The sequence below is a fragment of the Lepisosteus oculatus genome, chromosome 1 (assembly GCF_040954835.1).
Source record: "Lepisosteus oculatus isolate fLepOcu1 chromosome 1, fLepOcu1.hap2, whole genome shotgun sequence".
Classification (NCBI taxonomy): Eukaryota; Metazoa; Chordata; class Actinopteri; order Semionotiformes; family Lepisosteidae; genus Lepisosteus; species Lepisosteus oculatus.
Window position 1 is genome coordinate 18,626,840 of NC_090696.1, and position 24,672 is coordinate 18,651,511.

Here is a 24,672-nt window from a genome sequence, read left to right on the forward strand (position 1 = left end):
CCTAGATGTAGCTCTTGGGTTCCTTGCTATTTCTCTGAGCATTATACGGTCTGAACTTGGGTTGACGTTGCTGGGACGCCCACTCCTGGGAAGACTGGGAACTCATCTTGACTGTTCTCCATTTGTAAATAATCCTTCTTACTGTAGAATGATAGATTTCAAATTGTTTGGAAATGGCCTTGTAACCCTTCCCAGATTGATGAGCAGCAACAATCGCTTCTCTGAGTTCATTGCCGAGGTCTTTCCTCCTTGGCATGGTGTCGACACACACCTGAATGCTCCAGACTAACAACCTGGAAAAAGTTCTGCTTTTATAGAGGTGGTCACACTTCCTGATGACCAACTAATCAAGTGCATGTGATTAGCAGCACCTGGCTGCTAATTACCTTCGTAATTCTTATGGAAGCAGTAAGGGCGTACTTAATTTTTCCCATATGGTTTCTGCATTTTGGCTTACTTTTTGTTGAATAAAGACATTGTGAAATCTGTTGTGTTGTTATCTGAGGCTAGATTTGTCTAATTATAGAAGTTGGTGAGGACCAGATGATTATTATTTATGCCCTGATATGTAAAACCATTGAACTGAAAGAGGGTGTACTTCCTTTTTCACACGGCTGTATGTGCATCTGTTGCATGAGGGCATGCAAAGACTGATGATTTCTCCCTTTCCAAAGCAAAGAGAAGTATTTTGCAGAGAGTGTTTTTAATAATGCATGTGAATGAAATCACACCGTTGCCAAAACATTTTGGAACTTGCGCTGCAACCCCACCCAGGGATCCAGGTGAACCGGTGGAGAAACAGGAAACCAACATCTCTCGCTCTGTCGCATCCAGCTACAATAAGGATTCTTCAAGATGAGGGCAGATCATCTGCTTCTCCTGAACCCTGCAGTAAACTCGGCACTGTAGTCATTATACGCCTATAACCCTTTATGCATCAATATGGCATCAGCCAATATCAAGGTCACAGGGGGATCTTCTGCGTTACGTGTTCTCCAAATCTGACAATCTATAATTACACCTAAGCATGGTCAATAATGCCTGAAGCACCTCAGACAGACTGCATTGCGAGAGCAGACTGGGGGCACGACCTCAGTGTCACCCTCCTTGAGACAAGTGGAGACGTCAAGTATCGCAGGTGTGGGAAGGCCTCGTCGATCAAGGACACAAGGCCTTGTGACTCAGGACACAGCTCGGCTCCAGGGCATGGGCTCTCTGAGTTTTGGCCTGCAGTCAGTCTTGGGAACCCTCGCTGGGAGAGACGCCCGTTTGTCAAAGGGGAGCCAAAGAGACCCCTCCCCCTGCCCCGTGCACACTCCAACAGCTGCCCAGGAAGACGAACAGGCCACCAACATCACCCAGATCAACAAATTCAATTTGCGCACTGGTTCAGGACCAAACACAAAGGCCTGTGATAGGCCTATGCTCTTGAGTACCGGACTGTAACACATGGTTATTTGTAATGCACGGGGCCCATATGCACAACAGGAAAGAGTCGAGACACTGATGCAAGTAAATAATGACATCTGTGATCGCTTCACGTCGACACCTAAGTCAAGTCCACTTCCGGCTACTTGTGCTGCTGGAGCCACGGCCATAATCACACAGCCGAACTGTGCAGAATAACAAGCAAGATGAATGAGAGGAACTAGGCCAGACCTGGGGTGAAATCCAGGAGTCCCATCGGGTTTCGTTTTTGAAAGAATTCCGACTGGGGAATGAGCTGAACCCGGCTCCAGCATGTGATGAGTCCGATTCCGGATCTTGGTGAATCCGATCACAGAAAGTGACGAATCAAAAGCAAGAACAAGATGAATCTGATGCCGGAACTCAATGACTCCAGTACGCAATGAGGCAGCGATAAAACACACCACAAAGAATCTGTACAAAGAAACAGCAGATTTCTTTCTGTACAGTTTTTAAAATTTTATTTATAACAATATCTGTTATTTAGTTGTAAAGTACTCCAGCAAAAAATTATTAAAACATTATTCTCTTTCCAAAAGAAGGTCTGAGCCACCATGCATTTCTACTATAAAAGCTATTTTTTGTATTTTTTATTTAAAAAATAAAAAACAAACAAAAAAAATCTAACAAAAAAATGCATGTAGGAGAAAAGTGTTTTTTAAAAAAGTAAAATGATTGTACTCCTTAATTTTTTTTTCTCGATTAAAAAAATAAACGAAAATCACGCTGTATGAATACTGTTACATAGTGTTCGGGTAAGCAATAAGGATTTGTTATTCTAGTTCTTGTTTTAGTTCACATGCATTGCGATATGGCTGGTCACCTCCCACAAAAGCAGCGTCTCAGCGTGACTATAGGAAGAGCTGAGCTCGAGAATGTACTGGACACAAGGCAGTATTAGCAGCAACGCGAAGAAGACGAAAACAGAATAAAAAGGGAAAAAAAGAACAATCAGACACAAACATAACCTCTCTTAGGAACGCACTTAAAATAAGCCTGGACAAGAAAAAAAAACCCCAACAACATTTAAGCGGAAGATTAAAAGTGACAAAGGAAAATAATGTAATTTCTACATAAAGTCACATCTATACGCTATCCAGCCCTTACAGAAAATAAAAAAAAAAACTACCTTGATACTTATCTCTTTCATTCCAGTGAATCGAGACACTGGATTCTCGAAAGTACCTCACTTTAGGACGCCATGCAGAGAGTTTGTCTGTGTCCAATCTCTGAGTTCCCGCAAAGGCGCCGAGATCGTTCCCAAGTCTTCCCACTTGGAAGCATAACAGACCTGGAATGTTTATTTATTTTTTGTGTTTCACTCACAACTCCTATGTCTCTGGAGCCCTAAGATTTTTGAAAGGCAAAAACAAAAATACTTTTCCTGCATATATATTTTTTCTTTACTGTGTGTGTGTGTGTTCATGTGGGTTTTTTTCAAAAGACACTTAATAGATATTTATATATATATACGTTTATATATATAAATTTCATCTGTGCAAGGAGTAAAACAATCACTCTATTACGTTGTTTTCTGAGAAAATAAAATATAAAATTAATTAAAATACTGTGGAAGCCACCACTGCTGACTCCTGTACAAATGCCCGCTTGCCCTGCACACATTTTCACTGTTTCTTTCAAATCTAACCCCCAGTTTAACTCTCGATACAGTTCACCGTAGAAAAACAAAATCAGTGAATCCAACCCAGACCTATGCTACAACATTGACATCTGACCCTTCACCTTTGCACTCACCCTCCCCTTTCACCTCACATTGACAAGACAATGGCATTATGGAAATAGAACGATGGTTTCTATACATTAATACAAAAATAAAAAATAAAAATTGCTCTGTCATCATCATCTCATTTTTGTTTGCACAGAGGTAGTGGCTATTTGGGTAAAGGGGCTAAAAAAAGAAAAACAGAAATTCTTATAGAAAAATGTTTTGACCAGAAGAATTAAAAGAACAAAATATAATACTGCAATCACATACAAAAGTAGTCCTTCATTTTTGTACATTTTATACAGTGTTCTCTCTTTTTTTGTTGCTTTTCTTGTTTTTTTTTAAAGGAAAAAAAAATGAATCTAAAATGGTGTAATGGCGCTCTGGTGTCTGTAGGGGGCAGGCACGAGTCTACGCCAGGGGGTCCCCGAGGTCCTCCTCCCCGCGAGACAGCAGCTCCTTCTTCTCGTCCGTGCTGGCCAGCGAGTTCCGGCTGCTGTGCGCCCCCATGTACAGCGTGGCGTATACGGGGTTGGTGAAGTTCGTCGGCTGTGGAAGTCAAGGACAGCGGCGCGGTGAGGCCCCGCCCTGGACTCGCTCGCGATTAACACAGAGAGCCAGATCGAAGCTACCCGCCGAGGTGCAGGAAGCACACCAGCAATACAGCGATCGTGAGCTCCAGCACTTGTTCTGCCAGGAATGATGCTAAGCTCAAGAAATAGTTTCTTAAAACTATACCCGTTTAATAATTACAGCTCTACGGACGGTATGTATAGAATTACCACCAGCTGCACTGGCACCTCTTGTCTGGAGTCTGAGGGTGAATTGCCATTCAGTGATCTTAGGATACCAATTGCTCAATTGCTTCTGCAATTCTTTTGGACTGAGCTGACCGTGGCTTGTCTATGATTTTAACACAATTCCATAATGTTTGAGTTTTCTACAGTCTGCATGTTGCACTGCCCAACAGGTGGCCTGTTCTCTAAAGGAAGGCCAGGTGCCCTGTAGGAGTGTGTCACCTTGTCAGGGTCCAGTGTGAAGTCGGAGTCCAGGAGCTCCCCCGCGTCATCGTCAGGCTCTCCCTCGTAGATCTTGTAGGCAGGATTTCCGATCTCCACATTCATGGCCCCGTTGGTCATCCTCTGGTGCGTGAAGCCCTTGGCACTGAAACACAGACACAGCCCCACAGTGAGCCCAGACTGCATTGCCTACTCCACACTGCTACACTCAGGACAGCATATAGACACTCCACACTGCTGGACACAGGACAGAGCACAGGACACACAGACACTCCACACTGCTACACACAGGACAGCGCACAGGACACACAGACACCCCACGCTGCTACACTCAGGACAGCATACAGGACACACAGACACCCACACCGCTACACACAGGACAGCGCACAGGACACACAGACACTCCACACTGCTGGACACAGGACAGCGCACAGGACACACAGACACTCAACACTGCTGCACACAGGACAGCGCACAGGACACACAGACACCCCATACTGCTACACACAGGACAGCGCACAGGACACACAGACACCCACACCGCTACACACAGGACAGCGCACAGGACACACAGACACTCCACACTGCTGCACACAGGACAGCATATAGACACCCCACACTGCTACACACAGGACAGCGCACAGGACACACAGACACTCAACACTGCTACACTCAGGACAGCGCACAGGACACACAGACACTCAACACTGCTGCACTCAGGACACACAGACACTCAACACTGCTACACACAGGACAGCGCACAGGACACACAGACACCCCATACTGCTACACTATGGACAGCGCACAGGACACACAGACACCCACACCGCTACACACAGGACAGCGCACAGGACACACAGACACCCCACACTGCTACACTCAGGACAGCGCACAGGACACACAGACACTCCACACCGCTACACACAGGACAGCGCACAGGACACACAGACACCCACAGCGCTACACACAGGACAGCGCACAGGACACACAGACACTCCACACTGCTGCACACAGGACAGCATATAGACACCCCACACTGCTACACACAGGACAGCGCACAGGACACACAGACACTCAACACTGCTACACTCAGGACAGCACACAGGACACACAGACACCCCACACTGCTACACTCAGGACAGCGCACAGGACACACAGACACCCCACACCACTGCACTGTGGACAGCACACAGGACACACAGACACTCCACACCGCTGCACACAGGACAGGGCACAGGAGACACAGACACTCCACACCGCTGCACTGTGGACAGCACACAGGAGACACAGACACTCCACACCGCTGCACTGTGGACAGCACACAGGAGACACAGACACTCCACACCGCTGCACTGTGGACAGCACACAGGAGACACAGACACTCCACACCGCTGCACTGTGGACAGCACACAGGACAAACAGACACTCCACACTGCTACACACAGGACAGGGCACAGGACACACAGACACTCCACACCACTGCACTGTGGACAGCACACAGGACACACAGCTCACTCAACTGGAACAGCAGCACCTCACACAGGCATTGGAAAAAATCCAACAGTGGCCAAGTTGCAATTTTTAAATGGATGCACCCATTCAGGGACCTGGTGTTTTGAAGTTCTTCACTAGGCTTTTTAGAACTCTGATATTAGCATGTTAAAGTAACTGAGTAAAGTTCATACTGATCAGTTAAAAGCCTTTTAAGAGTTAAATGACATTTTAATCACCCTCACATTTCTTTGAATGCATTTTTCAAATACACTTTGATCCATCTATTACGTAAATGTATTTCTTCTACAATTGAGCTATAATTATAATTCTATAAAGAGCTATAATTATCACAAAAGGGACTAAAATACTATGTTATGGTGCTACACAAAACACAAAAATGACTGTGCTACCTTTGCAATACTGATGTGAAAAACTGTCAAATGCAGCTTGCTCAGTATCTTAGTGATTGCAGGACTTATTCCAAATGCCCATTTAAAGAAAAATGGTGGACTTGGACAATGGGAAAAATACAATCTGCAGGCTGGATTGTAACAGATTGCAGCAAAGAAAAATCTCACAACAAAACTGAGAAGCCACAGTACTGACAGCTGGCAGGCTTCAGAGCTGAACCGGGTATTTGAAACACAAGACACAAAATCGGGGACTGGAACAGAGGAAACACCCAGATGCTGGGCAGGATCTCATTCCCAGGATCACTCGGGAAGGGAAGCATGAAAACAAAAAATGTCAGGAATCCAGGAGTCATGTTCGGCAAACGCTCGAGGCCAAGGACTTGAAGCTGCTGAATAATCAGTACAAGGTCCTGATCTGTGAAGGCATTCGCCTGCCAACCCACCTCTCATGGAGCGTATGAGGTTGTATATCCTGCTGGATACATCCCATGTGTTAGAACAAGGTCATATTTTCAAAATGGCCACGCCTAGAGACAATTTGGCTTTGTGATTTATGAAACTGTTCCATCTCAGTTTCAGCATAAACACTTTTACTCTGAATTTAAAAGTATCACATCAATTGTTTTTCTTAAAATCTCGTTTGCTTTTGCCCCATGAGAGCTGCTACTATGTATTTTACTGTGGAGGTTTAAATACAACGTCGCTGAGCTTCTGTAAGCGGGAGTTGTGTTACTGGAGTGGGGAACGGGAATGCATTCCAGGAGCATTGTACTGGTTTCCTTTCAGACAGTTTCATTCAGACAGCTGTTTCTGGTTGTGCCACTCAGCTACAGCTGTGCTCAGCTGGCTCAGGGGAGGGGTGCAGGGCGGGGTCAGGGATGAGAGCAGACTGAGGAGGAAACCCTAAGTATTTTACCACAAGCATCTGGAGCGCGATTTCCCTGGCCTTATAGACCTGAGGGACAGGAGAGACGGCATTAATCACAGTTCTTGTCACGGGCCCATTCACCCATTCTCTGAAAACAAGCAAGGCAGGCTGTACGAGTCGAGTACATAAGGATGTGTCCATCAAGAAACATATTAGGTTTTGCTAGTACTTGACAGAGATGAACAAAGGCCTTTGTGTGCACAATTCATTTGCTACTAATTCCCTGATCAATATACTCTATTATACAAGAAAGGAACAACAGTGGTCCCAGCACTGATCCCTGCTGTACACCGATTTCCCTAACGCCCAGCCTCAGGATTGTTTCTCTGCCTGTTACATTCCTAACTGCTATCTTCTGATCAGGCATCCCACGCCCAGCCAAAATGCATCTCACTCACCCTCGCATCCTCCTCCTGTACCACACAACTGTGCCGACGATCAGCAGTGCCGCCAACAGCAGCAGGAGGATAGGGATCACGATGGAGGCTGTTCCTGCAGGCACAGAGCAGAACATCAGAAGGCTGTCAAAGGAGAGGAGGCCCAGCAAGCTCATCGCACTCTCTTCCTCTCTGCTGTTAGTACTGGCTCATCACTGACATTTCTCTCATTACGTTTGCTGATGACACAGCCCTGGTCAGCTTCTGAAAAGACCTGGAAAATCATCACGGGCCATTTACAAATGATTTTACTACATGGTGTGACGAGTTCTCTTTGAATGACCAGTTTCGTCACCTTGAAAACAAAGACACTGGTCATTGATTTTAGGAAAAATGCAAACGCCCCTCCAACCTACTGTAATTAACAGTCAGACGGCAACCATAGTCAATAACTACAGGTACCTGGGACTGGTCAAAGACAAAAACCAAAGATGGGACAAATGTGACAGCATTTTATAAAGAAACGCCAACAGAGAATCTCTTTATCTTCAAGACAGACTAGTTTAACACTTTTCTATAAGTCACATATTGAATGTGTCTTGACATACTGTCTCAGTTGTTGATTTCACAACATCAGAACTGTTAATTTTAATAGGTTGGGAAAATTTGTGAAAATAAGTAGCAAAATAATCGGGGCATATTAAATCTACTTAAATATCCTCTAAAAGAAAGGTTGTTAAAAAAGGTCAGTACCACTACGGAATGTGTGTCTCACCTCCTCCACTGTGAATTTACACTACACCCATCTGGGAGATGCCTCTGTGTAAATGTAATAGACTCAGAATCTTTCATCCCTGCTGCAATAGGTCTCTCCGACAATGTCAACTAACTCTCTTATCTCCTGTAACAAACGGCACTGTCTTCTCTGTTGGAAACGTTAGTCTTCCTTGTTGTATTGTTGTGTTGGGTTCTACCATAAACACAACAGATTTCCCCCTGAAACTGAACTGAACTGAACTGGCTGCAACCCCTTCTATCGTGCCAAGTATGAAATTCCAATGAAAACTGACAGTTCAGAGTAAACAATCAACCCTAAACTGCACGTCTTTGGGAGGTAAAAGGTATCAGAGCCTCTGGCAAAAAAGTCACGTTAATATGGGGAGAGCTGGCCAATTCCACACTGACAGGAGCCCTTGACCAAAACTGGACCCAGGATGCTGAAGCAGAGAGGCACTAGTGTTCACCACTTCGTCACTTCCCCCCCAAAGACACTGAATGGTTAGTGATCTAGTGAAGCAGCTTGGTGTGCTCTAATCCAAGAACATAAGAAAGGTTTCAAATGAGTGGATGGACTGTTAGCCTGTTAGCCCACCTAGCGCTTTAGGTAGTTAGTAGATAACTGATCCAAGGATCTGATCCAGCCATATGGCTGGGTAACATCTTCGAGACTCCCACAATCCATTGCTTATTGGGAATGCACGCGCTGTTCTGATTCCTTACAGTTCAACCAGTGTCAGATGAGTATCAGATTTAGCTGTTTACAAGTTCATTTCCCCAAGAAAAAAAACAGACGCTAAGTAACGTTATCGGAGGATAATAAAGGGCTCCTGTGATGGACTACAGAACATGATGGCACGGGATAAATCAGGTCAAGAAGAGAACGAGAGAGAACGTACGCCCACTGTTCTCTGTCGAATCCAAGGTCGTGACTTTATCTTCACAGCGTTGGCCACCGTACCCTGCCTGACACCTGCAAGGAGACGTGAGCAGAGGATTAGTAGTGATGAGAGGCACCGAAGTACCCAAAGAACAACAGAGGTCACTCACCGACACTGCCTAAACCACAGGCAACAACGCCCTGAATGGCTCTATCTATACCTGCACAGTGGGTCTTTACAACCTACATTTATGTCAGTATAACCAGGTTCCTGCTGCTGGGGTTTAGATGTCACTCAAGAGAGTGAAAGCACTGAAGACAAGCATGCCTTCAACTTTCTCTTTTTCTTTCTGCAGCCCCCGGTATTACATAATGCCCAGTTGTGTTTCTGAATGTGTCACAAAAAAGTATGAAATGCTATAAATGAGAGGTCATCTGCTGATCCATCTTTCTCCTTTGGTTGCCTGCAGCTTACAAATTTATGAATTCCATCTATCCCATTCGTAAAGGATCCCGTGAAGCCTGCTTCCATCACGCGGCCTGGGAGCAGGCTCCAGACACCCACGGCTCTCTGTGCGAAGAGGTGTTGGCGTCTTCTACACGAGCGGCCGCACACTGCTGCCCATGTGTGTACGCTCCAACATCGTTACTTCCTGCGCACAGGGTTTCATAGAAACTGGGATGGTCAGCCGGCTGTCTTGAGGCCGAGACCAGCGGATTCCCCTCGTCTCCCGGGGCTGTAGGGGGCGCTCCTTACTTGCACTCCTGCAGGCGCGTGCGCGAGTTGGTCGTGCACTCCCCGTGCACGCAGTAGTCCGCACACGTGTAACAGCTGGGCGCGATGACTCCACTGCTGCAGCTGAAAGCAGACGGGTCGCATTATATTACACTTGAGCCTCCAGCGAGAGCCTGCAAGGAACTGGTCCAGTTAATGCGCCATCTCAAGAGTGGGCCGCGCCACAGCACAGAGCAGTCTGCCCTCCAGGGCTGTGTGTGCTGAGCGCTCCTGAGAAAGGGGCACTGTGGGAATCAGTGCTAAACTCCGGATGGGCCAGTGCCTCCCTCTTTTTTTGGCCAGCAGCCATGTAACTAAGGTTGCTGCTGAAAGGTATTAGAGGGGCCAGTAGGGGGCGCTCACCCTGTGGTCTGTGTGGGTCCTAATACCCCAGTATAGTGATGGAGACACTATACTAAAAAGGCGCCGTCCTCCAGATGAGGAAATGTAAAACTGAGGTCCTGACTCACAGTGTTTATTAAAAATCTCAGGGTTTTTCTCGAAAGGCCTTTTTACCAGTTATGGCCTTCTAATAAGTACAGTATCTGCAACAGAATGTCTGATATTTGTGCCACAGAATCTAATTGAAAGACCATTGTGTATGGTCTTACTTAAGACGTTACAAATACATAACATCTGGCTCTGCACCAGTCCACTCAGAGCCTGTGCAGATTAACCATCGTCTGCCTGCACCCCTCCAGCCTGGGCGACCGGGATGCCCAAGGCTGCTGTTAGGTGAGCGATGTACAGTAAACACGCGTCGTGTCGTGCCACACTCGCACTGGCGGAGATCCCGTGCGCCGCCTTTGACTGCATTTTGTCTTCAGTACAAATAGCAGCAGGAAGCTCGCCTACAGCCTGCACGAAGTGGGCTCTAGGTGCTGGCACCTGGCCTGCACATCACAGACAAACATTCTGCTTCCATATAGGAGTGGCATTCTAGCTACATACTGTATGTTGTGGACGGGACACCGCGGGTGGCAGCGGGACTCACTTGCAGGTGACCTCTCCGGTGGGCTTGTTGGGGTTGGTAGGAATGCATTTCCCTTCCTTGCAGTAGTGGCACTTGTCTATCTCGCACATCCAGCCGTCGTACTGGGGCACGCAGCGGCACAGCTTGGTGCCGTTGGCCGTCTGCTGGCACGTGCCGCCGTGGAGACAATACCCTTCACACTTTCCTGCGGAGGAGGTGCAAACAGAGGACATCAGCCCTGCTGTGTGGGCATCACCGGGACACCGGAAACACGGCACTCTAGATTCAGCTCAAGTGTGCCCCTGTACACCTGTATCAGTGGCAAACCCAGATACTTAACGCAACTGAATGAATCCCCCAGTTCCTATTTCTTAGCATACCCACTCAGTCTGGAGCAGCTGTCTAAGGCTTGCCTTAAACACCCTGCAGACGTGTCCTGTCAGAGCTAACATACCAAGCGCTACAGGAGAAGAGTGGAGCCTATTCAAGAGGCACTGGGTCTATCACGAGCACTGGGTTGCCTGCAGGCGCCCAGCAAGTCCCAGGACAAGCGAAAACAACCCAGGCCGACCACTGGCTACTCTGCTGGCCCCCCTGGGCCCTCAGCCGGCCCCCGACACTCACGGTACTGGCACTTGTCCCCCAGGAAGTCGCTGGGGCAGCGGCAGGTGGGCTGGTTGCCCTGGTTGACGGTGCAGTTGCCGTTGTTCTGGCAGTAGTCCTTGCAGGTGTGCTGGTTGCAGCTGGGGCCCGTGAAGCCGGTGGGACAGCGGCATGTGGGGATCCCTGGTAGAGAAGGGGGGGGGGGGGGGGAGAAGAGACATGCTTAGGACAAACCTCCTCTGCACTCCTGCTCTCCTTCCAGGCCAGAGTAGCGCGCCTAAGGAAACAAAACCAGCCCAAACGTTTCTGTCTCACGGCAAGGGGCTTTCTGCATTCCCAGCAGCCCTCTCTGCAGGACTAGGGGCATCAGCGCCACCACTGGGCGGACAGGATAGGAGGCGGTTGCAGAGGGGGAAGAGCAGCTGGCATTACCGCCAGGGTGAAGCTGAGTGGGTCACACTTCAGCTCAAGTAGACACAGAAACGTCCAGCCTTCAGATGACATGAGCAGATTATAACACAAGGAGTGTTCTTTCCAGCTATTGGATCAGCCAATAAGACCCACCTAGCAGTACTAGACTGTGACCAGTGAGGCACTCCGAGAACAGGAAATGATCTGGCGCTGCAGGCTGGGCTAGGCTACATGCACAGCAGGAGTAAAAGGCTCTCAAACGACTCATTCATTTTTCAGTCCATCCCCTTAAACTTCTCTCCCCCCTATTACGGTTCTTTATCCTAATGTTTAGAGTAAAAACACAAAGTCTAGGGCCTATGGGGTTTATTCTTGCTCTAGTCACTACAGTCAAAGGTTTCATGTTAAAAGAGATTTCAAAAGGAACTGCTGTCAGTCAGTCTGCAGCAAGGCATGCTGGGACATGACCGCACTGCAGGCAAGCGGGGGAGGTTTGTCCTTGTCCGGAGCGAGGCCTGCCCCCCCCCCCCCCACTGTGCCGGGGCGGTTACCTGTCGGCGAGGCGGTGCACGTGCCGCCGTTCTGGCAGTAGTCGCGGCACTGGTTGATCTCGCACTTGTCGCCGCTGTAGTTGGGCTGGCAGCGGCACTTGGCTTGCTTGCGGGCATTGAGGAAGCAGCTGCCGCCGTTCAGGCACTGGATGTTGCAGGTGCCCGTGGTGGGGGCTGGGGGGGACAGGAGCGGAGAGCGAGAGGGGTTGGTGCAGGAATACGGGGGCAGAGGTGATACGCACTCCGGACACTCAGGCACACAGACACAAGGGGCTGTTACAGGTATACGTGACTTACAGTGACTTAGAGAGCTGGGTTCTCGGGAATCAAGCAAGATCAGAGCACAATACTAACTCAGAATGAGACTCAGCTGGGGCACAGGTACAGACATGGGCAGACACTCACAGCTGGGACATGGGTACACATACAGGCACGGACAGATACTCTCAGCTGGGGTACAGTTAGAGATACAGATGGGGGAGATAGAAATACAGATACAGATAGGGGCAGATACTCACAGCTGGGGACATGGGTACAGATACAGGCACGGACAGATACTCACAGCTGGGGTACAGTTACAGATACAGGCACCGACAGGTACAGTTACAGATACAGCTATACAGATACTGTAACTGTAACTGATACAGGCACGGACAGATACTCACAGCTGGGGGACTGTGTGGGAGATGGCACCTCCACACAGGTGCCATTATCCAGGGTGTGTCCGTTGGGGCAGGTACAGACAGGACCGCTGGGGCTGAGCAGACACAGCCACTCACACTTCTTCCTGTCACAGGGGTTGGTCACTGAAACACAAAGGCAAGGCTGAGACCTGTGTGCCCCACTGCAGACACAACAGCGACCGTGCTGGAAAAGACCCAGGTATGTCCTGCTACGTCCTCTCTAGTCCCTCCTAGTGCAGCTGCAGTGTCCTAAATGTGCTTTTTCACTAGGACATCTAGACTACCCCTTGCAAGGGTGAATGACTGTTCATCAAAAGGCAAAGGGGTATCATGGACTAATAAGTTTACTTTGGATTTATGTCTCTGAGTAAATTGTGCAGCTTTTCTAATTCTGGAAGATTTCAAAACACATGGGGGCACATTCAGAAGGACATCAGCCTGTTCGGTGGCGCCAGGGTGCCCCGTCTGCTCAGCTGGCACAGCGGGACAGCAAGACGACGCGGGCAGCAGCTGTGCCTGCCGACACGAAACAAAGCGGCACTCACTCTCGGGCTGCTTGTAGCGGTGGTACAGAACCACGTCGGTGGCGTGGTTAATCCCCGTGGTCAGGTTCTCCATGGGGCCCTTGCCAAACTTGTTGACCCGGAAGACGAAGTTGTTGATGTAGGTGACGCCGTAGATGTAGTCCTCGAAGATATCGATGCTGAAGGGGTGGTGGAGCTCTGAGAGCGCACAGGAAAGAGAGAGCAAAGTCATTTCAAGGGCCTGGAGCCGAGATTCGGGAAGGATTTTCTGAAGTCAGCCCCCTTTATAACACCTGCAGTTCCAGGGTCTGTGTGCCAGACTGGGATGGTATAAAGAAATCATGAGAAATCAAGCGTTGGCTTTGTGCCGAGTTTTCCTTTAGCTTTGGAAAAGCAACAGGATTTTGTTCTGTATTTAGAAACCCAAAGTCACGTCTCCAAAAAACCTGCACCTTTAGAACTAATCAGGTATAAAACTAGGGAAAGTTTTTAGTTAATGATGGAACATTCACATTGTGCACATGAATATGGTCAAGCATGGCCAGTGGGTTCTCCATATTCTAATGCAGGATCAGCCCCAGACACTCGTATATGTGCAATGCTCTCATAAATGAGTCTCTCCAAATGCATTTCAGTGACAACCCCAGTATTTGTGGTGTGAGTACTGGAGTCGGGTCTGTCCAAGCTGCGCACAAGAACAGAGGTCTTGTCAGCGCTGCGTGTAGCCAGCCCTGGGGCGAGTGAACACAGGCCCACACTCCTTCCTCCCAGCCCTTAAAGCAGCAAAGCCATACTGAACTGTTTTTGTGGCTGCTGATGGCCACCACCGGGTCGGTGCCATTGAGCCTCACGCTGCCGATGACCGACAGCTTGGCGTCAGCCCAGTACAGGCGCTCGTTGAAGTAATCGACCGCCAGACCTGCAGGAGGAAGGACACAGCGAGAGACGAGAAGGGTGAGAATGACTCCACGCCAGCGGATTCTTCGAGACTTCTCCCTGTTCTTTAACGGGGCAGAGGAATCAGACAGAAGAATATCAGCGGTAGGTGGACTGCTTTGGAAATTCAAAATTCACAATTACTGAAATTGAGAGAGTAAGAGAAAGAGACAGAGGAAAATGAGGCTGCGTCTCAGGATTTCTCTTGTAGATTTCCAAAACCTTAAGGCCTTGACTACATCCGCTCCATAAACCAAGCGTCTTGCTTGCAAATGCACTGCACAATGTGCAAAACTGTAACTGGGCCATCAATACACCACCACATGCGCAAGAACCTCAGCTAGCTTCAGCCCTAGTTTCACAATAAGAAACATTTAAATAAGGCAAGACATTAACCATAACCCTCCCCCCCAAAAATAACCAGCTGCTGACTGTTTGATTACTCCCTAGCAATCAGACTACTTTCAGTTTTAGTCTGAGGAGGTGCCGGCCTCAGGCTTGCAGAGCTAACAGGCTATCCCACAGCCCCCCTCACTCCCTCCTAGTGCTGGCGTGGGTTTTCTAAGGGAGACGGCTCTGTGGATAGCGCGCGTCACTGCTGTCCGATTCCGGCTCTTCAGGTGCAGACCTGTGGGCCACTGGATGTTCTCCTGGACCAGCGTCTCCCTCATGGTGCCGTCCATGGCGGCCGTCTCGATCTTGGGGTGGTTCCCCCAGTCTGCCCAGTACATCGTCCTGGGGAGGCAATAACGGGACAGGCCCATCAGGACACAGCGGGATTCGGGGAGACAAAGCTCGGGTGACCAAGCAATCGAACAGAGCAGAGCAAAACCAGGTAGATAATGGTGTGTGACACCGTAGGATGTCCAGCTATTAACCATGGAGTCGGCTACCATATGGAGTCAGGTCAGCTCCCTACAGAGTAGTTTAAAAAAGTTAACTATGGTTACATTACACAGAGAATCTGCATTTGATCTTAAAAGGCATTTTTATACTGTGCCCTTCAAATCAGACAAAGTTTTCACTGATTTTTGGAGTATAAATTGAAATGCACTACTTTACAGGAGACAAAGTCCCCCGATCCCCCTGTCCAGACCCTTGCCCACTGCCTTGGACACCAGGCCCCCCCAGGCTGGACCATGACCAGTCTGCTGGCACCACCCCTACCCCCCTCCTCGCTCGCTCACCCTCTCTGCGGATCCACCACGATGGCGTAGGGCTCGTCGATCATGCCCGAGATCAGGGTCTTGCGGTTGAGGCCGTCCATGTGAGCCACCTCGATCACGTCCCGGCCGGAGTCGGTCCAGTAAATGTTGTCGGCCACCCAGTCCACCGCGATGCCGCGGGGCATCTTCAACCCAGGAATCTGCGCAGCAGTGAGAGAGAGAGAAAGAGGAATGAGAAGTGATGCTTTTCACACCAGTTCCACAGAAACCACGATCCTGATGACCACAGCATTTCTCTTGGGCAACGCTGCAGTGACATCGCCTTCAGCCAATGTCCTCACTGACTGGTGCATGTGGTAGGATTTGACAAGACGGTAAGCAACACACCAACGACAGGCTAATCACAATGGGCAGCAGTGTGAAGCAGTGGTCAGGATTCTGGACTTTGCAATCAGAAGGCTGTGGGTTCGAATCCCAGGTGAGACACTGCTGCTATTCTCTTGAGCAAGGTACTTCACCCAAAGTATAATACTGTATAAATGTGCAAAGTGGCTTTTGATGAAGTGTCAGCCAAATAAAATACTTATTAACTGTAACACACAGTGGCACAATTATGACGTCTACAGAAGCTAATCTGCATCACTGACTGAAGGATTTTGAATGAAAAGGCAGACGACTACGGCATTAGCGAATTTAACAGATCCAATTCGTGCAGAAAAGAACTGGTCAGAGTTAATCCCAGGCATGACCAGTCCTGATCCTGGAAAGTCCTGGTAAGCTTCCAGCTTTTTAGTTTTAGCTTTGTCTTTAATAAGTCAACAGATTTGGTTAACTAGGTTTTGGTTTTTGGTAGGTGAACGAGGGATGGCAAAGGGAGCAGAAATCCCAGCACCAAACGACAGGTCTGAGGAGCTGTCCCGCCCCTCCCCTCCCCTGGTCCACCCCCTGTCTCTGCCCCCACCCACACCCCACCCATGCCCCACCCCCAGGCTCTGCCTCACCACACCCTGCCCCCTGAGCTCTGCCACGCCCCTCCCCTGCCCCACCCCCTGTCTCTACCTCACCCTGCCCCTCCACTGCCCCGGCCCCTGTCTCTGGCCCCACCCACACCCCGCCCATGCCCCACCCCCAGGCTCTGCCTCACCACACCCTGCCCCCTGAGCTCTGCCACGCCCCTCCCCTGCCCCACCCCCTTCTCTGCCCCCACCAATCCCCCGCCCCTGCCCCACCCCCCAGGCTCTGCCTCACTCCGCCCACCCCCTGGGCTCTGCCACGCCCCTGCACCACCCCCAGCGTCTCACCTCCAGGTCAGTGACACGGTTCTCGCTCTGCCGCCGGTTGCGGTTGGAGTTGGAGTTGGGAGACGATTCGGGAAGCTCGTAGTAGGAGATGCGGCCCGTGTGCCAGTTGGTCCAGAAGATCCGGTTCCTCTTGAGGTGGAGGTCCATGGCGTCGATGCGCACGTTGGCGTCTCCCTGGAAGGTCTGCTCGTACACCCAATTGGGCAGGCTGGGGTCCAGGCTGCGGATCTCGTTGTCGTCGGCGATGTACAGGACCTGCCGGTTGTGGTCTGCTCGGGACAGGGAGCGGGGGGGGGGTGGGTGAGGACGGTGCCCTGCAAACAATGAGCTGTGCAGAGTTTTTAAAAAAAAAAACACTCACAGTCGGCCTTGCAGGTATCGTTGATCTTGATGAAGTTCTTGTGGCAGCTGCACTTGTAGGAGCCCAGGGTGTTGTTGCAGATGTGAGAGCAGAGCCCGAACTGCAGGCACTCGTTCTTATCTGAAAACACAGAAATAGGAACAGGCTGACCCCCCTGCGGCTGGGGAACGTGAAGGACTTGGAAGGGGTTCGAGGGGGAGAAAGGGTGTTAAAAAGCTGCCATAGCCATGGAGAAATCAGGGCTGTCGAAAGTCTTTTTTTGCTCCTGCACTGCATTATCTGCCCTGGTTCCACAGTAAAAAGAAAAGTTCTTATAGGGACATAAGAAAGGTTACAGCAGGGAGGAGCCCATGTGGCCCATCCAGCCCCCTTGGGAGCAGCTCATCCCCCTGAGGACCTCATTCAGGTGTTTCCTGACAGAAGCCAGGTTATCGGCTTCAAAACAAATACATGACTGGGTAGCCGATTCCACACTCCCACCAACCTTTGGGTGATGATGATAATTCATAATACTTCCTTACACTTCTACAGAGCTTTTCTGGACACTCTTCTCAAAACGCAACAATGGGGACTCCCCTCCACCACCACCAATGTGCAGCACCCAGCATCCGTGCCCAGTGGTGTCCCTCCCGCCATCAAAGAAAGACTTTGTCTTATGCCGATCGTAGCTGCTCAGTTTTCAAGACCGCTCTCCTCCTGCTGCCTGGGGGATGGGCATCTGCAGACCCCCTTCAGCGCCCCCCTGAGGAAGGGCGGGCACGCACCTTCGCAGCGGTTGCTCTCGGTCTTCTGGAAGCCCGGTTTGCACGAGCAGAAGGAGTCCGAGCCGTTGGTGACGCACTGCGCCTCGCCCCACTCGGTGCAGACCGTCCGGTTGCTCTGACAGTGGTTCTTACTGGACTCTGCACCCCCCAAAAGAAAAGACAGAAAGAATCAGAGATAGTGAACAACCCCACAGAACCTGCAAGGCCATCCGAGTCCCTTTCAAACGGGACAATTTAGCCCTTCAGAGGTATCCTGAAATCCTTTTCTTCTGAAGTGCAGTTAAAAGAAAACCACCTTCAATCGACCTGATAAAGACATACTGGTTCTTCCTCCTGGTGCAGAATACTGAGCTGTAGGGGGGCGATCATGCACAGCAAAAGATCTGTACACTGTCCTCCTCTCAGGGCTGACTTGAGAGTTCAGCTCTCCTATCTTTGCGGCTCCAAGGCCGAAAGACTGAACAGAGCACGGCACTGCTAGGAACAGTGGGATCAGGGCTCATTCTCTGCACAGAGATTGTGTGGATGAGACTAAGAGGGATTCTGTGATTTAGCACAGGGACTGCACAGCATGAGGGAGTTCAGCTGCTGGATAATGCAGTTTTAAAAGCAGGGTTTTCTGAAGCTCTACAAGGACTGTTTCTGACAGGAGGCAGTCATGGCTAAAAAAGCACCAGTTCACAGCCTGACAGTGGCCCTGGGCATCTTGTCTGCTGACAATGCTGGCGTTGAGGGTTCAAATCCTGTCCCTGGCCATTCAGATGATGGTCTTCAGAGTGACATGGCCCGATGTACCAGTCAGTGCAACGAGACGAGAAAATGTCGTGTTGTTGTGTGCCTGGGTCAGTTTCTTCCTCTGTGGAAAGCACACTGATATTGACCTGACCTCTGGGTGTCCAGCCGGGACAACTGGCACAAAAGCCCAGCTTCTGAGAGCCACTGTGTTCCATTGCTCTCCTGAGATAAGCTGGCAGTGAAACAAGTTACTGGTGCAGAGATATAACTGGATCTTCTGAGATGCGTACAGAACATGGCAGCGTTTTTTAAATAAACGAAAACAGCACTGTGTGCTGCAGCTCCACACACAAACTGGGGACACGGGTGCAGCTATATTGAGCAGTATTTTACCCAGGGTGCTCCAGTGTATAAATGGGTGCCAAAAGTTGCATGCATGCAGGTGTCTTGGGATAAAGGCGTCACCTAAATAAATTCCCTTAGATATATGGTAATAGAGGAAATGGAAAAGGTCTCTTCCCTTCTCTCCCTGCTCACTGGGCCCCTGGCCCCCGACCCCCTGCCCCCAGCTACCTTTCTTGCAGCCCAACTCGTCGGAGCCCTCGTCCTCGCAGTCGTTGAAGAAGTTGCAGCGCAGCGTGGAGCTGATGCAGTGGCCGTTGGAGCAGCGGAACTCGTCCTTCTCGCAGCTGGGAGTGGCTGCGGACGGCTCTGTGGGAGCGGGGGAGAAGACAGGCCGGCGTCAGGGCCGCAGGGCGGTCACAGCAATCCTCACGCCCGCGGAGCAACGCAAAATGTCACAGCGCAGGTCAGTGAGGGTTTGGGAAATGCTGTGACCTGTTATGAAAGGGGCCGGAGAACAAAGAACAAACGGGAGCACACTGAGCTCTCCTCTGCACTCAAAACACTTACCAGCTCTCCCTCTTCAGAGCATCTCTCAAGCCTACTATACAGTAAATGTCAGTTTAGAGAAGCCATTCGATATGTGTTTAGGATTAACATTTAGGTTCAACATTCAGTGCAATGGTATTTCTGACAGAGCTTATCCTTGGCTTCCAGCTGCTCTGAAATGTCACGTGATTTTGTCCATAGACACTCCATACAACAGGTGGTGGTCTCCCCTGTCCAGAGCTCTTCCAAATTTTGAACCAACTGCTTCACAGATTCAACTCTGCTCCAACACCGCTCCAACCCCACCTCACAGAGCACAGATCACATCTCCCAGGACCACGAGTCATGAATTTCTGCGTCTGTTCCCCTGCAGAGCTTCAGTGGCTGACAGCTCCCTGCCCATTCCTAGGCTCAACATGGCGCGCGGCGTTCACCTCCCCCCCCCGGAGACCCTGCTCCATCCGCGGCCCTGGCCCGACTCACCGCAGTCCTGCTCGTCGGTGTTGTCTCCGCAGTTATCGATCCCGTCGCACTGCCGGCCGATCCACAGGCACACGCGGTCGTTGTGGCAGCGGAAAGGCCGGTTGGGCGGGCACTGGAACTTCACTGCGGGAAGAGCGGACAGACGGGTTAAGGGCAGAAGAGACGGGAACCAGGGGGAACGGAGCTCAGGGCAAGACTGTCGAGATGGACACGGGCAGGGACAGAGAGAGGAGAGAGGCAGACGGGGACAGATAGAGAGCGAGGCTGAGGGACCCAGCGAGATGGAGAGAGGGACAGCGAGGGCCGAGAGGACAACGCTGAGTAAGAGGGAGACGTATAGAAGGGGTGTGAAGAAGACAGGCTAAAGGGGAGAGAAAGGGGGGACACGCACTACACTCCTCGGGGTTCTCGTCAGAGTTGTCCCCGCAGTCGTCCTCGCCGTCGCACTTCCAGGCCAGCGGTTTGCACAGAGTGTTGTTACACTGGAACTCGTCCAGGGGGCAGTTCCTCCCGGCTGCTCGGAGAGGAAGAGAGAGGGACCGCAGGTTAGATGAACTCTACGCCTTCCTGCCCTGGCGACCCCACAAAATCTCATTCCAGTTGCTCATCCTCCCAAGGAACTGCACCTCCACCCAGCTCCCCAGCCGAGGGGACGGTTAACAAGCCGGGAGCAGTCCTATCCTTCACTGGCAACAAGGAGCATGATGGGTCAGCTGGCATGCGCATGTGTATCTGCAAGTCATGGCTTGTGTGTGGCATGGCTTGTGTTTGCACGCAGGGGCACATTTTGGCATACGCCATCATGTTCCTAATGCTACGCAGCATTTGGATGCTATGGAGCGGGAACGCAAGTCGCCCATTCTTACCACCACTGTCGCACTTCTCCTCGTCGCTGCCGTCCATGCAGTCCGCGTCCCTGTCGCAGCGCCAGCGTATGGGGATGCAGTGGCCATTTTTGCACTGGAACTGGTCGTTGTCACACTTTACATCACAGCCGTTCTACAGTTTGTGCAAAGACAACCAAGAACAGTGTCATGGGAAGGTGATGCTCAGAGCTCCTCTTTTCAACATGCCAACAATGAGCTTTGCTCTTCCCCTGCACAAAATGGTTTAAAACGAGCTTCTAAAGGAGAGGTTCTGAACCTCTGAAATGCTACGCCCCGCCCTTTCAGTTAACACAAAACCACAGCACTTGGTGTATGGGATAATAATTTCATTTAAATATTTTTTATTGCTGCTTTCCACGTGGTGTCAAGTCGTTTACTAACATGTATGAAACTGCATTTGTAAGTTGTAGCGTGCATTGCCATAGATCATAACGTGACGTTGATGGAAAGAAACCTTAACTAGGCTCAGTTCCTAATACTGCCGCTAGAGTGGAAATTACTTGTTGTTATTGTAAGATTCAATGCCTGCGTAAGTTCTGCGTCTGTGCAGCTACAGCCATATTTGCTTGGATCCAAGAAAATGGGGACCAAAGTCAATGCAGTCTTCATGAAAGGTTTAATTAACAATTTTTAGTATTAACTTACTGTGATTCAATCAGACTCTGGGATATTTTGCCAAATGAAATTTGGTTTCCAAGAACTTGCTGGTTAGCAGCAAATAAAAGCTAGTGACTAAAACGCCAAATATCGTGAGGAGCTCAATTAGAAGACGAGTCTTAAGAGTTCGACTTATAAATTGCTGTAAAAAACGCTGCCTTATAGTTGGAAAAATTTGGGCCGTATTTTAAAATGAACTGTATGCAAAAAGCTCTTGCACCCCCTTATGGGCGCCCATAGGCAGGGTGCCCCAATGGTCGAGATCCCCAGTTCTTAAAGAGCAGTTTCTCCCCGAAGTAAGACTGATTTCGGGGTTCAATTCCCTTTCCCATTTTCGCAGGGCTCGTTGCTTTTCAGTCTGATGTGGGGCTGCCCAGGCCGATCCGATCGCCCCTCACCTCGTCCGATCCGTCGGCGCAGTCGTGATCCCCATCGCACTTCCAGCGGCCGGCGATGCAGCGCCCGTTGGTGCAGGCGAACTCGCTCTCGGAGCACTGCCGCGGCACTGCAGCGGGGAGGTGGGAGAGGGCACAAGAAGGTGAGGGAGAGAGGTGTGCACACGTGCATGCACGAGAGCGAGGGGGCGCCATTTTCAATGCTCAGAGCCGCCATTAAAAGATAGGCGACACTTTACTGGTGATTCCATTGACCCTTCCGAACATTTCCCACGTCTGCAAGGCTGGTAGGGATGGTTATTTCCCGAGTCAGGTTTCAGTCTGGGCTCTGACAGGTTTCAGTCTGTGTGATGAGGGCAGACTTCCTCCCACCTCCCAGAGACATGCACATTACAGCTTCACTGGCTTTCCAGGGGGGTTCAAAGAGATATCATACTCGGGTGGGTTTGTTCACAGTACAACCAGTGCTGGTTACGTGATCACAGACAAACAGAAACAACTGAGCATGACGACCGGAATCGATTCTTAGTTAAGGCCTGATTTTCTGCTCTCCAGGCACTTTCATGGTTTAATTTGGCTCCTAAATTAATTTATTTCACTTGACTATGAATTTAGATAGTTTGCATCTCTCTACACCATACCTCTCTATACTTTACAATGCTTTCACTGTAATCTCACTCTGTCCTTTCCCTTGTCACAGTTCTCGAACTTTTGAAAGACAATGGGCAGGCACAATAAAAACACAACACAGTGAATCAGACTGCTGATATGAACATATAAAGCCTCTCTATCGTTACAACAGCAGTCACCACAGTACTGGAGTGCTGAATGTATCACGTGAAAAAAATGTCTTGATATGAATAAAAATGATTCTTGAGCATCAGCTATATCAATGTTTTTTTATCCACATTGGGAGGGGTTCTTGTCCTAGGTGGTGAGGAGGTGGGGTGCCAACATCATGTAATTATCAGGCCGCAGGGCGGGGTCTGTCGGCAAGGCATGCTTTGGGAGAAGCTCAATGGATGAAGCCTGGGAAAAACTGGGGAATGCTTCTGGGGGAATCTGGGTTTGCAGAGAGAAGCAAAGAACAACAAGGGCCAGCAAGGTAGAGAAGGGGATGACAGGGAGCAAGTGAATCGATGGGTCTTGACCCTGGTCTCTCAGTTCTGCTACTGCTTTCAAGTGATCTGTGAGACTAGAACGTTTCAGAGACGCCAGGGCCGGCAAATTTAGTCCTGTACTGTACATTCCAAAACCCTGCCAAGTCTAGAACTCAGCAGGGCTGTTAACGTGAATATTGATCAATGCTGTTTCTTTACAGGATTAAGGGACAGACCAAAGATCACTCTTTCACAGAGATTGCAGAGCCCAGTGGTGCCCAGAATGGCATGCCAGGCAGGGGGATTCGGCTCTAGGCGCAGGCCCCTGCTGGAGCCGTTCGGACAAGACCGCGTTAACCTCTCTGCTGGTGATGAATCAGAGCTGAGAGCCGTTAGGTCACTGTTCTCTCAACATCACGGGTTTCTACAAGCCCCGACAGGCTGGAGCTTTGAAAACGGGACCTGTACATCCGGATTTCTCCCAGCAAAACTTCTGAAGTGCTGCTGCTCCTGACCACTTGCAGCAAGTCTACTTGATGTCTAAAGTAAGTCTGAGATGAAGTCTACTGTTGATTTTCACTGACCAGCTCCGGCAGCACCTCTTAAGCAATTTTCTAACATACTGCAATCCTGCACAAGGTAAGACTTGATTGGAGGAATGAGAATCTCCCTACTCTTTTTCCTAGACTTTCACATGAACCTTCTGCCTTGTGTTTCACTTCTGACAGTAAGTTACCCAGCAATCCAATCATTTCTGCACCTCTCCGTGATGTTACGATTTTCAATGCTTTGCCCAGATGATTTTTTAATTTTCCAAACAGGAAGGACAGACAGAGCTCTTACTTTTTGCTTTCTTTCAGACTAAAACTGGGAGGGAACAGTCAGGCTTAACGGGACAAACCAAGTTGCCGTTTCCCCTAAGTCAAGGTCTAAAATATAGACACTGACACTGGCAGCGCTTGACAAAGTGGAATAATGCATAAAAATACATCCACCCAAGCAGCACACAGCCCCTGCTCCCCAACCCAGCAAAAGCCACAACATGGGTTCAGAAGAAAAGGCATTTGTAACAAAAACAAAAAACACAGACACAACAATACTAGAAAGACACCACAGACAGAGCTAAAAAATGGTGCCCCTGGCCCTGCCAGAGCACTGCTGGAGCAAGGTGAGGAACAGATGGAGGTGGGGTGAAAGGGCAAAGGTGAAAGGGGACACAGCGGGCAGGCAGGGGTTCGAAGGTGGAGAGACCTACCTCCAACAGCGCTGACGGGTCGGTGTGAAATGAAGCATTAACATAAGATGAAGTGAGATGTGTCAATGGCTTAAAAAAAAAGTCACAACTCCAAAAAACCACGAGAGCCACGACATCGAACTGAACACCTCGCCCACGTC

General features: G+C 49.8%; 1 protein-coding gene across 4 annotated transcripts in view; it reads right to left on the minus strand.

Annotated features, from left to right (window-relative positions):
- Nucleotides 1-1,901: 1,901 nt before the first annotated feature.
- Nucleotides 1,902-24,672, minus strand: part of LOC102685852 (low-density lipoprotein receptor-related protein 1) — a 181,736-nt gene continuing 158,965 nt past the window's right edge. For 2 of the 4 annotated variants that reach the window (XM_069186709.1, XM_069186699.1), the window contains exons 69-90: nt 22,181-22,287; nt 21,105-21,237; nt 20,630-20,752; nt 20,239-20,361; nt 19,438-19,575; nt 18,130-18,267; nt 17,366-17,485; nt 17,005-17,273; nt 15,725-15,903; nt 15,166-15,272; nt 14,401-14,520; nt 13,623-13,799; nt 13,060-13,200; nt 12,395-12,568; nt 11,454-11,615; nt 10,851-11,034; nt 9,839-9,940; nt 9,101-9,174; nt 7,446-7,539; nt 7,036-7,074; nt 4,213-4,357; nt 1,902-3,742 (exon numbers count right to left, since the gene is read on the minus strand). In XM_069186709.1, the coding sequence (XP_069042810.1) occupies nt 3,605-3,742; nt 4,213-4,357; nt 7,036-7,074; nt 7,446-7,539; nt 9,101-9,174; nt 9,839-9,940; nt 10,851-11,034; nt 11,454-11,615; nt 12,395-12,568; nt 13,060-13,200; nt 13,623-13,799; nt 14,401-14,520; nt 15,166-15,272; nt 15,725-15,903; nt 17,005-17,273; nt 17,366-17,485; nt 18,130-18,267; nt 19,438-19,575; nt 20,239-20,361; nt 20,630-20,752; nt 21,105-21,237; nt 22,181-22,287 (2,987 nt within the window). In that variant the 3' untranslated portion in view covers nt 1,902-3,604. The remainder of the gene's footprint in view (nt 3,743-4,212; nt 4,358-7,035; nt 7,075-7,445; nt 7,540-9,100; nt 9,175-9,838; nt 9,941-10,850; nt 11,035-11,453; nt 11,616-12,394; nt 12,569-13,059; nt 13,201-13,622; nt 13,800-14,400; nt 14,521-15,165; nt 15,273-15,724; nt 15,904-17,004; nt 17,274-17,365; nt 17,486-18,129; nt 18,268-19,437; nt 19,576-20,238; nt 20,362-20,629; nt 20,753-21,104; nt 21,238-22,180; nt 22,288-24,672) is intronic. The other 2 variants (XM_069186716.1, XM_069186705.1) reach the window with 1 other exon arrangement.